The 14,450-nt window shown below is 37.7% G+C and overlaps 1 protein-coding gene across 2 annotated transcripts in view; it reads left to right on the top strand.

The window, feature by feature from the left end:
• The window catches only part of vezf1a (vascular endothelial zinc finger 1a), an 18,601-nt gene extending 5,931 nt beyond the window's left edge, over positions 1 to 12,670 (top strand). Inside the window, exons 2-6 of one of the 2 annotated variants that reach the window (XM_084104794.1) lie at positions 3,060 to 3,829; positions 7,059 to 7,128; positions 7,339 to 7,504; positions 9,552 to 9,587; positions 9,830 to 12,670. In XM_084104794.1, the coding sequence (XP_083960920.1) occupies positions 3,060 to 3,829; positions 7,059 to 7,128; positions 7,339 to 7,504; positions 9,552 to 9,587; positions 9,830 to 10,188 (1,401 nt within the window). In that variant the 3' untranslated portion in view covers positions 10,189 to 12,670. The remainder of the gene's footprint in view (positions 1 to 3,059; positions 3,830 to 7,058; positions 7,129 to 7,338; positions 7,505 to 9,551; positions 9,588 to 9,829) is intronic. The other variant, XM_084104795.1, reaches the window with a different exon arrangement.
• Positions 12,671 to 14,450: the final 1,780 nt, after the last annotated feature.

Here is a 14,450-nt window from a genome sequence, read left to right on the forward strand (position 1 = left end):
GGCCGAGCCCTAATAATGCCACCTTTGACCTTTTGCTGACTTTGTTCTGGTTTAAAATCTACATACGATTTTGGCTCATTAGTTGTGTGCAGTGAGTGAGTTTTTTTTTTTTTTTTTTTTTTTTTTTTCAACAGAGCTGGTTTGGGGCTGTTTCTCAGTTTTTGGGGGGCTGTGCCTGTTTTAGATGCTCCATTGAACATCAATAGTGGGTGAACAGTGTGTTTGCCGCACTTTATTGGGTCTTTTAAGGGCCTCAGGCTGTGGGAGCATTGAGAAGTCTGATTCGTTTTAGCGAATCAGTTGGTTTGGGCTGTTCATAGATTAATTCAATGTATGTGTTTGTGATTGCTGTATATTCGTTTGCGCTGACGCTCTGGCTCAGAGAAGATCAGTGTCTGCCGGGGCAGGTGGTTGTGATGTAGGTTAGCAGCGAGTGTCTGTAAGCTTTTGCCCCTGGCCGTGTAAACAAATCCCTCATGCTGCTGTGTGTGTGTGTGTGTGTGTGTGTGTGTAAGGGAGAACTGTAGGAGTGTGTCCAGCCTCCCAAAAGCCTAAACAAACAAACATCCACCTCTGTTTCCAGGCCTGCGAGCTGGGTTTCCCTGTGTGTGTTCATGTTGGCTGCATTCCAATTCACACACTTCTACTCTGTGAAAGTAAATAATTTGCTTATAATAGGAAAGTATGCGCTTTTTAAGAATGTAGTACGTCAGTATCGCACGTCATAAAATTGCATCATATGTTTAACTACTCTGCATTGCATTCCTTGTTGTTCTTATACATCTTAAGGGTAATATTTGCCAAAATTTAGACTTTGAAAATTCATCCATTTCTTGGTTTATTGTATATGTGAAAGTAATGTTTTCCATTTCTATATATAATATACATTACTGTTTGGGGTTAAATTTTAAATTAAATTAAATGTTTTAAAAATATTTTATGCTCACCAAGGCTGCCTTTACTTTGATAAAAAATAGAGTAAAAACATTTAATATTGTAAAATATTTATTCCTGTCTTTAGTGTCACGTGCTGATTTTGTTCATTACTGCATTTATTTGAAATATAATTTTTTTTAATCATTTATTTATCAAAGTATTGATTTAAGAAAAAACTTACTGACCCCATACTTTTGAACAATAGCATCATTTCTGGATTACAGCGCTACATTTGCTGTAGATTTGTTTTAGTATTAAAAGGCATAAAAGCAGTTTACCATGGTACATGAAGCTTGGTGTCATTTGAAATGAATAGAGATCTGTTTATCTAATATCAGCCAGTGTGTTGCTTATCAATTTCTAAATAAATGTTTCATATTCCCGTCCACCAATCAAGAGTTGTCTAAGTGCTGAATCTCTATTTCTCCCAAGTCCTTGTCATCTCATTCACAGGTTTAGTTTGTTTGTTCCTGACCCGCTGAATCATCTCTCTTGCGTTACGGTTAATTTAGCAGTCACATGAAGAACCGGGAGCATCTCGGCAGATCGGTTTACGCCGGACAGATTTAGATTCCTCAGCGGCCCGGCGTTGTTTTTGAGTTCAGTTAATCGGAGAGAGCAGAACACACAGGCTCTGTCCTGTACCCTGTGTTCATGCCAGCATGTGCTCTATCACGACTGCAGCGTAATCCGTGTCATTAGTTTGGGGCCTAGATGACACTTTTGATAACACTGTGAATCATTCTGAATCAGGAATTCTGAATCCAGTCATTATCCCAGCATGAATTTCTGTGTTTGAAGAGGAGAAACTTGACTCATTTGATTTAATGAGATGTTTCTCAATGGAGTGCCTCTTCCTCCTGCCAGCTGTCGTGTCCAGTGTGCGTTTGTATGTATGTAACGTGAGCGTGTGTGTGTGTTCATTCCTGAACTTCTGCTCATCGTTAGTCACCCCACAGGCTGCTGAAGGGCTGATGGGAACACAGAAGAATACACACACACACACAACACACAACACAGCAACTCTGTGCAGGATGGGCTCAGGCTATATCGTCTGTAATGTATCCTTGAGATCAGAGTTTTTCATCTCTGTTCAAACGTACTGGAGCCCCAGAGTAAAATTCTCTCGAGAATTCTTTTTTTATCTAAAGGAAAAATAAATGTGAAGACCGGTGTATGAGACAGCTTTCACATCTGTGCTTCTGCATTGCGAATATGTGCTTGTGTGTGCATATATGTATCCTATTATATTATTAGGCTATATATTATTATTTATAGTAAATAATATATAGATTTTTTTTTTTTCTAATTTAAAGATTAAGCCATGTTTGCTGGCTGACTTTAATTATAGCATGTACAATTCTTTATGTATATTGGGAATACTTAAACCTGTTGTAAAACAGTTATACATTATAATGTCCCTGGATGACATGTTTTTTTTATTTTATTTTTTTATTATTTTAAACAGACCACAGTTTTATTATGTTTTATTTTTTGGGGTCGGGACTCGGCACACATGACAGTTGAGATTGATTGATTGATTTAATATTTAATTTATTATTTTGGTAACACTTTACAATAAGGTTCCTTTATTAAACATTAGTAAATGTATTAACTAACATGAACTAACAATTAGCAATACATTTACTACTGTTTTTGTTAATCTTTGTTAATGTTAGTTAATGAAAATAAAGCTGTTCATTGTTTGTTCATGTTAGTTCACAGTGCATTACCTAATGTTAACAAGATTTTAATAAAGTATTAGTAAATGTTGAAATTAACATTAACAAAGATGAACAAATGCTGTATAAGTGCAGTTCATTATTAGTTAATGTTAACTAATGTAGTTAACTAATGAACCTTATTGTAAAGTGTTACCATTATTTTATTATACTGACATTTATATTTTATATAATTTGTATTAATTCATATCATTATCATATTGCATTTTTTTTATTTTTTATTTTATACTATTATTTTTAATTGCATTTATTTGTGTTTATAATGTCATCCCAATTGTTATCCGCCATAATTTTGGCCAATGCTGTAATTCATTTTTTTTTTTTTTGTCAGTACATGACAGTCTTTAACCTCCCTGCCCCGGTCCTGTCTTCTCTTTCCAGCAGGCTAATGAAGCCCTTCACCACCAGCACCAGGTGGCCCCAAACAGCCTGCTGCCACTGCTGAACTCTGAGCCACAGGACCAGAAGCCTGTGATGCCCATTCCGCTGGACCACAAGCCCCCTGTCAGCGCAGCCGAGCTCCTAAAGGACAATGTAGCCAGCGGGACGGGGGGAGGAGGGGGTGGGAACGCTGGAGGGGGCGGTCCGATGGCAGTGGTCAAGAAAGAGCACAAGAGCAAGACGCCATTCATCTGCGGCTACTGCAACAAGGCCTTCCGTGACAGCTACCACCTTCGCCGCCATGAGTCCTGCCACACCGGCATCAAAATGGTGTCCAGACCCAAGAAGACGGCGCAGGCGGCGCCCACCATGGTCTCGCTCATCTCCACCTTGCCCCGCGAGACCACGGGTGACCCTTCCTACATCTCGACCGTCGCTGGCATCCTCTCCACGGCGACCACTTCCACGTCCTCCGCCTCCACTGTCATGTCCCCGACGTCCATGTCCAACGTGACCCAGCACAGTGCTCCCAAAAAACCACCCAAGCCCGTAAAAAAGAACCACGGCTGTGAAATGTGCGGGAAAGCCTTCCGGGACGTTTACCATCTGAACCGTCACAAGCTGTCGCACTCGGACGAAAAACCGTTCGAGTGTCATATATGCCAGCAGCGCTTTAAGAGGAAAGATCGCATGACGTACCATGTGCGCTCGCACGACGGAGGCGTCCACAAACCCTACGTCTGTTCTGTGTGCGGGAAGGGCTTCTCAAGGTATGTGGGGCTTTTCTTGTAAATTGGCTTAGATTTAGTAATCAGTGTGTTTGATTTAGAAGTTAGGGGTTGAGCATTATAATGAATTTAATGATTCTGGTTCAGATTCCAATGAACAATTTTTGTTCTTTAATGATTCTTTTGAGGAAGCCCCTCCCTTTTTGATAATCGAAAGAGTAATTTTTTTTTTTTTTTTTTTTAAATAAATTAACTTTTATTCAGCCATGATGCATTAAGCTAATCAAAAGTGACAGTAAAGACATTTATAATGTTACAATAGATTTCTAATTCAAAGAAATGTTGTTCTTTTGCACTTTCTAGTCATCAAATATTTCTTAGACAGCACAACTGTTTTCATTAAATCAGCATATCAGAATTCAGGAATAAATCACAGGAATAAAGTACATTTTTAAAATGCAGATTTATACGATAAACTGGTTTGGTTTGAGTCTTTTTGACTGATTGATTGAAAAGAACCGACTCATTTGATTGCGTATTGGCCTACTGGTCACTATAACTTTCTAAGGAATTTTTTGTCGTTGTTGTTTTTCAATTCACATTGCATAAAAATTTAACCCGTATTTGAATCAGACTACAAGCTAAAAAGAGACTAAAAAAGCATAATTTTACATGGTAGATTTAGTAGTTCAGTATAATCTATAATGAAACGGAACATCATGAAATAATTTTTAAATATGATTTAAGATTGATTTGAAATCAAATCATTTCTTGATTCCAATCTCTACAAATAACACCATATTTTCACTTTCAACAATGCTTAAATGTACTATACATTAATAGCAAATGTTAAAAGTAGTAATAACTCCTTTCCATACCGCATAAAATGATGCTGTTTGTGGATTCTGAGGATGTCAGTGCATTTAATACTGTCTGTTGAAATATGTGTTCAAGGCTCGAGCTGAATCCACCATCTGCTGTTCTGATGATGTTAATTTCATCTCGTTCCTATTGGCTGCCGCTGGCTGATTTATAGTTGTTGTGAATGGATCTGACTGGCTTCCTTTGTAGGGCCCAGCATGCCGAGGGTCTGCGTGAACAGAAGGAGGAGGGGGTGCTCTTATTCCTCTGTTATTCCCTCCTGTTTGTTCTGTCTTAGAGGATCAGTGCTGGGGTTTCCTTTGAGTCACTCAGGGGCCACAGACACACGGCTGCTTTAGGAGTCTCGTCTATAATGTCTCTGAATATCCAGAAAAGCATCAGAGAGGCCTCACTATCCCTGAAATTAATCCTCGGATTATTAATCACGCACTGACACAAGTCAAAGCACAGAGATGAAAAGAGCTGTTTTTAGAGCTCTTGGCTGTTCCTGAGAACATAACCTGAAACAAAATGTCCCAGTCTCCTCTGGCAGGTTGTGTCACGTTCATATTTAGTGTGTTTTGTAAACCCGAATTCAGTTGTTCTCCTCCATATGTCCATTTTAGGCTGCTGATTTTGTTCCAAAAGAAAAAAAATTGTTTATATATATATATATATATATATATATATATATATATATATATATATATATATATATATATATATATAAATTAATTAATGTTATTTCAGGTAATTTCATTTTATTTCAAGAACACATTTTTTATAGTTTTAAGTTTATGTTACTATAATAACCCTGGTTAGAAGTGTTTGTTTTACTTAGATTTTATGTTACTTTGGAATTGTTGTTGCAAACAAATTATTGTAGAAACTCTATTGTTCAAGAGTTTGGGGTTGGTAGGATTTTTTTATGTTATGCTCAGCAAAACTCCATTTGTTCTAAAATGTGATGTCAAAGCTGATTTTTCAGCATCATTACTCCAGTCTTAAGAGTCACGTGATCGTACAGAAATTGTTCTAATATGCTGATATAGTGCCACTAGAGACCATTATCAACTATCATGAACAAACCAAATACGTTGTGATGAATTATTCTTAGAAATATGTAGAAATAAATACCTCTGTGTCAGAGTGTTCTTATTTGAACATATATTACATTTGAAGACGCGCTGTCATATTTTCCATGTGTTGGTAGTCAAACACATGCTCTGACCGCATCGTGGGGAGAATGCAAACAACACTTTTGTGTTACTGTTCTGAGGTAACACACTTACAACGCATCCAAATGCAAAGCTGAACGCTATTCGTATTCTCCGCTGTAATACGATCTCATGCATAATGCAGAACAGTGATTGGATTAAAAGAGTTAATTCTTAGAAATAATGCGGAGGAAAGCTCAGAAACGGATGATGTAGACACGTAGTCTCCAGCCACGGCAGTCAATCACCACTCCAAAGACGTTGGTTTAACTTTGCTTTTTAAACCGGAATAGCGAAATGGCTCAGAAAAACGAAAAAATAACTTTTCCCGGTATAATAAACGAGTGCTATCACTGTTTTTGTTGATGTGGAGCCTGTGCATATGCCAACATCTTAAAAAATGTGTTTTAGGTTGTTGTTGTTTTTTCCAGTATTTTTGCTGTTATTCTAGCTTTTTCATTTGTTATTATTATTTCAAATAAAAAATTATAATAAAAAAAAGTGTTTTAGGGTTTCATGACCGCATCCTTGCTGAATAAAAAAAAATCGTATTGACCCCAAACTTTGGAACTGTAGTGTATCCCCACAAAATATGTTAATGTTCAGATTGCATTCACAACAGTCGCCAGTTGCACTGCACTTCACATGAACCGAATTCTGTATGGACAATTCATTGCCGTGCACCTCGATTTTGGAAAATGCTTCACATCTATTAATAAACCGAATATTATATGCCAGAGGTGTCCAGTCCAGCTCCTGGAGGGCCACTGTCCTGCAGAGTTCAGCTCCAACCTCAGTTAAACACACCTGAACCAGCTCATCAAGGTCTTACTGGGACACACTAGACGGCAGGTGTGTTGAGGCAAGCTGGAGCTAAACTCTGCAGGACAGTGGCCCTCCAGGACCGAGTTTGGACATCCCTGTTATACTCAATCAAACTTGAATCTAAACCAAAATCTCTAGTGGTAAAGCAACATCAGTTTGCGTTCTATTAACTGTGAACAATGAGTAGTGCTGGTGTAGCCCAGTGTTTACTGTAAGCCACACCTGCATTAGGTTTTCTAGGTCACGGCATCTGATGAATCTGCAACTTAGAGACAAACTCGTCAAAACTGTCTCTCAGAGGCAAAGTACAGCAGACACTATGCTGTTTTCTTCTTTGTCATGTTTTTAATTTTTCCCTCTCCTCTCAGGCCTGACCATCTCAGCTGCCACGTAAAACATGTTCATTCCTCAGAGAGACCTTTCAAATGCCAAGTAACGGTAAGAACCAGAACCCATTCATCCCATTTATGCAGTTGGGCATCTTACAGTGCGCCTCTAGTTGCTGGTACCCAAACATGGTACTCATAAAGGGTTAATAACGAGGACTTCTTGAAGTTAAAACGTCACACACGTAAATTTTGATTAGTAATAAGTGATTCAAGGAAAACTTTGAATGATGTAAATCTACATGTCTTGTGTCCATAATAGGCCTGTACATCAGCCTTTGCCACCAAAGACAGACTTCGGTCGCATATGATTCGGCACGAGGGTAAAGTCACGTGCAACGTGTGCGGAAAGATGCTGAGCGCTGCCTACATCACCAGCCACTTAAAAACACACGGCCAGACCAACTTTAACAATGTCTGTAATAAAGGTAAGTGCAACATGATTGGTTGCCCCAACAGCCAATCAGCCTGTAGTCTGTACGACAACATTCCCAGCTTCTCTGGGTGACTCGTGTAGCTCTAGCACCAACATCCTTCTACTAATACTCTGTTCCATCCTTTCTTCTCTTCTCCAAGCTCTTTTATGTCCCTTCAGCTCCCAAACTCTCTTACACATACTCAAGTGCACTAGTTTATGAGAGGTGACTTTATCCTGCTCAGTGTTTTTAAAAAAATCTCTGAAAAACTGAGAACCGGCCAGAATGACAACGTTACAATAATTCCTACTATAAATTATACCCCATTGTCATTTTTTTGAGTCCTATTTTAACATCCAAAGTATATTTAATTCAGTGTTTTCATGATATCACAGGTTATTCTGAAAACGTTTTTGCTTGGTCCCGTCCCCGGTCCTTTTACTTTTGAGTTTGGTTTGAGAACAACATACTTTAGGGGCTAGAGCGGAGTCCGTTTTTAAGCCCAGAGCTCTTTCTGAGATGGAGGAATGGTTCAGGTTGGTGGAAAATGGTCGTCTTATGAAGCACAAAGAATCGTGGGAGTGAAGTCTCTGTAAAGTGGACATTAGGGGCATTTAAAGCAATTATTTTTGAGTACTTCTGTTTGGAATGATACTTGAACATGGCTGATGTGATTTCTTGAGCCAGAAGCCTTTTCCCAGTAATATTGCGTTTATTTTTGTGAACTTTGGTTGTGCATTTCATCATATTTCATTGGTCATGGCATTTGATTTGTATGTTCAGAGATTAAATTAGTCAAGCATATCAGTGGAGGAGGCCAATGCTTTGCTTTAGGCAGAAACTGCTCTGACAGAACCGGATCCTTTCTGAGGACAACAGGGTCAGGAAAAGGTCTAATCTAGATCTAATGCAAGGATGTAAAGCTGTCAGCAGTACTCTGGAAATCTGTACTGTCATTTACATTTGTATTTAAGGAGTGGCGTTCCCTCAAATTCATACCTGTGGTCTCAGTTTGTCTCAGAACTGTTGTGCTATTTAATGATAGGTGCCATTATATTTGCTTGGATATTTTTCATGAATTAACCCACTGATCCCCATTCCATGATCCATCTTCGTCATGTAGTTTAGTTTTTTTTCTTCTTTTTTTTACATTTCTGTCTGCTTTGAAAGTGATTAGCTAATTTTTTTGACTGTGATTCTTGTAGATTTTGATTTTTTTTTTTTTAAATAGCCAAAACTATTTGTACAGGTTTCAAAACAAATTGCCACATTTTATTGACAGCATCTGTGACTATGCTGTTGATTACCACAGAATATTATTTTGTAATTCTATTATATTAAAAAGTATATTTATAATATTAAAAAAATTGCAAATTTTATATATATATATATATATATATATATATATATATATATATATATATATATATTATATTATATTATATTATATTATATATATATTTATTTATTTATAATTTTGTCTTGCCTCAGACATATTGATAATATTATATAATTTATTTGATATAATTTATTATATTATAGTAATTATATTACACCTACATTTACAAATATTTTTGTCTTTTGTTTTTCAGTTAAAAAATATATTATTAATATAATATAATTTATTAATTATATATTTATTTTATTATTGTATATTTAATAGAAATACATTTAAAATAATTGTTTGTAATGCCCTTACAATGAACATCTGTGGAGCAAGTCATTTTGAAGGTTTTCTACGAAGAATTTTTGCAAACTGATGGATGAGTTTTTTTCTTCTGTGCTAAATGTCAACATGCCATTCATGCTGTCAATAGAGTTTAACCTGTTTTGAACCTGCAACGTTTACATTAAATTGTTTCTGTTTCTGTTGAATTGGATAAAAAGGCTTGAATCTGTTTATGATGATAATGAACAAATATCTCCTTTTATAAAATGATTTTCATGTCTGAATTCACACTAAGCATAAATACTGCAACCCTGCGTTGCTAAAAGTCCCATAATGCATCACTGCAGGCAGCTGCCTGCCCATCATAACCCTCTGTCTATTTCTAAATAGGAGACTGGCAGTGGAACCACTCAGGGCTCCGAAAAGGTAAAAATGAAACAAAACAAAAAAGGTGGAAAAGCAGATACACACACATTAAAAGTTTGCTCTCTTCCGTCTCTGCTGTTACCAAACGAAGTTCGATCACAAATGCTCACATATGTCTACAGGTTCCTTTACATCATTTGACACACCAGTCTAGACACCCAGAGAGTTTGGGAGCGGAATACACACAAACCCTGAACACGCATATTAAACGCTTCTCCTGTCTCTTTCTCCGTGCTCTACAGACAACACTGAAGTCTGCAACTCTGCCTCCTCCACACCGGTCTCGGTCTCGTCCCCCATCACCACTGCAATGAACCGTGGCCACACCAGCAACCCCGTTACCATAGCAGCCCAGATGAACATCTCCACCAACACGGTCAATATCACATCTCCCGTCAGCCTGCAGCACCCGGTCACCATCACCGGCCCTGTGAACATCGCCTCCGTCAACATCCCAGCCACAGCGCCCATGAACATCGCCCACCCGGTGGCCATCACAACACCCATGTCCATGAACATCGGCGGCCCGCTCAACATCGCCATGAGATCAATGGACAGCATGTCCTTCCTGTCCCAAGTCTTGCCGTCTTCTCCCTGGTAGAACCGGCCCCTGACCAGCCTTTTTAGCCCTGACCTCTGTGTGACTGACACCTGTGTGGCGTGAACAAACCCATCCCGTGGCAACTCTGGTGGAAGAGTGGCACGGGTCGATCCAACTCTCTCTGGCCTTTGGATACGTTTGCATTTTGCGCACAAGGTGAGCAGCTCGGTAGCGGGGCATTTCGCAAGCTCCTCTGAGCACTTCAAAACCCCGACGGACGTTTTTAAGGACAAATGCAATAATCGACGTGCATTTCGAACACTTTTTTTATAAGCAGAGTGCCGATGGGTTCTTCAATGATGTTGAGGCGTGATCAGTATTTAAGAAAATTCATTAGAAAGTGACTTTAGCTTCCATTGGGAGGGAGGATTTTAAAAATATTTTTTGTATTATTTTGAGTGCGTGTAGCAACTTTGAAGAGGTACAGTTGAGAACAATTTTTGTTTTCTTTATTAATAGTGTTCGGCAGGTCACGGTTTACGACTTTTTAGTTTGCCTGAGGGGAGGGCAGCTTCCTTTTCTTATTGTTTACGTCGCCATTGTTAGCTTTTGCATACAAAAGAAAACGTTTGGAGGAAGGAAAGAGAGTCTTGCACTGAAAGCATATCCCTAGTCTAAAGAGGCAGTATTATCTAAATATAAATATCATGATAGTATGGCCCTGTCCAAAATTGCGCACTTGATGTGGTTGCTGTGGTTTCTTTTGCACGCATCCGTGAAGCCCCTTTGTAATTTTTATGGGTGAGAAAGGTGCTCAAGAGCGCCCCATTTGCACACTGTTGCGGACTTCCAAGCATACTACTAAGTCTGTGGAGCATTACTTCACCAAAGTGTGGATTCTGAGGAGTCAAGTATGCCATTTTGGACAAGGTTTATGAACTGTAGATAACCAGCTCATTCAAAACAGAGCCATCTAGAGGTTGGAGTTGCGCATTGACACCCTTTAATTTGGACTTTTGTTGCCTGATTTTTGTCGTTAAAAGTATTTTATAACCTCGTTTTTTGTATTTTTATATGATTTTTGTAAGATCCCTGTTCTAGAAATAGGCTGAGAATAGGAAATGAACATGAATAATTCCAGGAAACTGATTTGTAATTATTCATGTTTGTTTGTAAATATAGTTCACTTTATTTTAGGTTTTATGTTTTGTTGTTTTTAGATTTTCTTGTTTGTTTTTTCTGTGTATTTTGTATGTTTTAGGTTTTATATTGCGTTTTGTTTTGTTTTGATTCATTAGTTTGATCTTTTTGTTTAATGTTTTTGTATGTTTTAGATTTTATTTCGTTTTTTTTTTCTTTTATTTATATATTAGGTTTGTTTTTGTTTTGTAGTTATTTTACCTGTTATTTCCACAGCGGCACCATCCTGCTCATTTTATTTGCTTCCGGTGATTAATATTGAATCTTTTTTTCCAGTGGTTTGGTCTCTTGTATTTTGCTGTAGCTAAAGCCCAGAAGCACCATTTACCATAAAAGCACGTCTTCAGTCTGAAATAAAGAAGAATGTTTACAGACTGCTTCTGGAAATTTCTACACTGTGGTGGGTGGTCACATGCCGATCTGTTCGAACTGAAGAGTTTTATAATTTTGTGTTAATGAGAACACGCTTAACAGTATAAGTAGGAAGAGTGAGCTGCCACTCACTACACGGATCTGCCGCCAATGTGATGGAAATTTAGGTACATTATGTCGGCCACTTCCTCTATATGCTTCCTGTGGATGGAGCAGATGCCAGAGAGAAGAGACTGCTGTAGTGAAAACACTAATTATTCGACTTGTATGCAATTTTTTGTGGGTAGTTTTCCCGCCACAGCCTGTGATGTGATGATCTGGAGTGTCTGAATGGATGCCGTCCACCCCAGCACTGAGTCTCAGGAAGGGGATGCTTTATCCTGATCAGACACAATGAATCCCTGATCCGAGTGTGTGTGCGTGTGCGTGTGTGTGTGCGTGCGTGAGCCGTTTGATTCTCCCGTCACACTAGAACAAACAAAAGCATGTTTCCATAGTTTAGTTTGTGGGGGAGAGTCAGAATGAGCGTTTATGCATTTCTTTAGTAGATGCATTATAATTGCCTTTTATTTGCCAAATTCAAACCAATTATGAAATCCAATGAAGTGAAGATATTTGAATTGAGTCTAATGTTGTTTTGATTCAGTTGATGAACTGGATGATTTTTGGAGCCCCTGTGAAAGCGGTTGAATGTATATGTTTGTACAGAAGTGTTTAGCTCAGAGGATCTTAGAGTACAGATAGACATGTGAGCGAAGAAAAGCAAAATAACCTTTTATAAAACTTTTGTATTAGTACATTAACAATGGTAATTTTGTATATACGAAGGCTAGGCTTTCTGAGTAGCAGAAAGAAAAACATTCCTACATTTTTTTTAATGTAAGTTTGTCAGAAATAATTATGTAAACATGCGCAATGTTTTATGTGCCTTTTTATTTGGGTTGTCTAAATAAAAAACTGTAAAACATGATTGCTGTATGTGCGTTTAAGCGAGATCTACCAGCGTTTATTGTCAATAATTATGAAATGTAGTGCCTAAAATTGAAAACTGATACCTCATGATACCTCATTCTTGGCCTCTTCACACATATGTACCTTGTTTGGGATTTTTTTATGACCAAAATGTTTTATTGTTTTTCAAACATAATGAAAGATAATGCACATATATAGAAATATATTCCATCAACAATCAGATTCATGAAAAAAAGAAGAGAACAACAAATGTACCTTTTTATTTTGTTTGTTAATTTAACAGGGACAATACACTAGGCATTGTTACACAGACAACCGATGCCGTGTACATAGGGCGTATAGCATAAAGCTAATTTGCGCCCCTTGTCCCTGATTCCCTGCAGTCATGGAAAACCAAGAAATAGCATTGAGTTTGAGATTTTTAGGCATTTATGTAATGGAATATAGTTTTTCTGGTTATGCCTAGATATTTATTAATATCAGAAATATTATTTATTTATTTGGACCATATATATATACATGATTACATGAGTAAGATATTTTGCTGGAAATCTGTCTAAAAAAAATCTGTAAAGGTACACAAGGAATTCTGAGTTCAGCCAATGGGAAGGCAGAAGACCAGCAGTCACTCAGCTCAGGCAGTGGGACAGATATTTGGCTCAACACTTGATAATGTATCAATTCAACAATCAGGCATTGCACATCCCATATAGGAAAGTTTTCTCAATCCATGATCTTCACCACAAAAAAAAAAAAAAAGTCGTTCATCTCTAATTCATGGCTCTCCATCTGTCCCTGTTTAAATGCCCCCCTCCCCCCCACACTAGTTCCTTAATCTTACATGCTTGCTTCTTTTCTTCGCGGAATCTCAAATTGGTCGTTAGGACTCATTTCCATGTGCATTGGCTCTATTGGTGCGCGTTCACGGCCTCACGCTTGCCGCATCATTTGATCAGGCGTGACGCGCCCCTGGGATCCCAATACAATCAGCCCTGGGTTTAATCTCGTGTCCATGAGCAGGTGCTTCGGGTTCAAGGTCTTTTGTTTCACCCCTCACTGTCGCCTCACAACGGGGATAAAAGACAATGAGACCCATTGAAAGAACAATTGCGCTTTTTTCAGGGCGCCGCTGTTCACCATCTGCCCGTGTCTGTAAGTACAGGCAGCTGTATTAGTATTTGAAGAGCATTTCTTTTCGTTCATTCATATTCATGAAAACATCTCATTTAGATATTTCAGCAACATCCAGCACCTATATAAGTCAATAAGACAGGGGTTTTGTGTGTAAACATTTGGAAATTGAGCCAAAAATATTAATTAAAAATAACACTAAATCCTGATTAGAAAAGCCGCGTTCGAAACCGTCATAAAATAGCCAATAAACGCTCTAAATTGCTTTGTATCTGTAAACGTTAGGCTAACGACGTATTAACTGGTGGAAAACTGTAATATTCTTATTCTAAATTATTTATTTTTATTTTTATTTTTGCTATTGTGATAAATGAAAACTAAGAAATATAATTTATCTCTAAAGATATGTGCGTGTGTGTGTGTATATATATATATATATATATATATATGTTTTTGAAAGAAATGTAGTCTATTTAATAAAAAATACAGTAATACAATAATATTAAAATGTAATTTATTCATGTGATGGCAGATTTTCAGCATTACTCCAGTCGTCAGTGTCACATGATCCTTCAGAAATCAATCTAATATGCTGATTTGCTGCTCAAGAATCGTTTCTTATTATTAAAATGTATCAATGTTGAAAA

This window comes from Abramis brama, assembly GCF_963993115.1.
Source record: "Abramis brama genome assembly, chromosome: 25".
Classification (NCBI taxonomy): Eukaryota; Metazoa; Chordata; class Actinopteri; order Cypriniformes; family Leuciscidae; genus Abramis; species Abramis brama.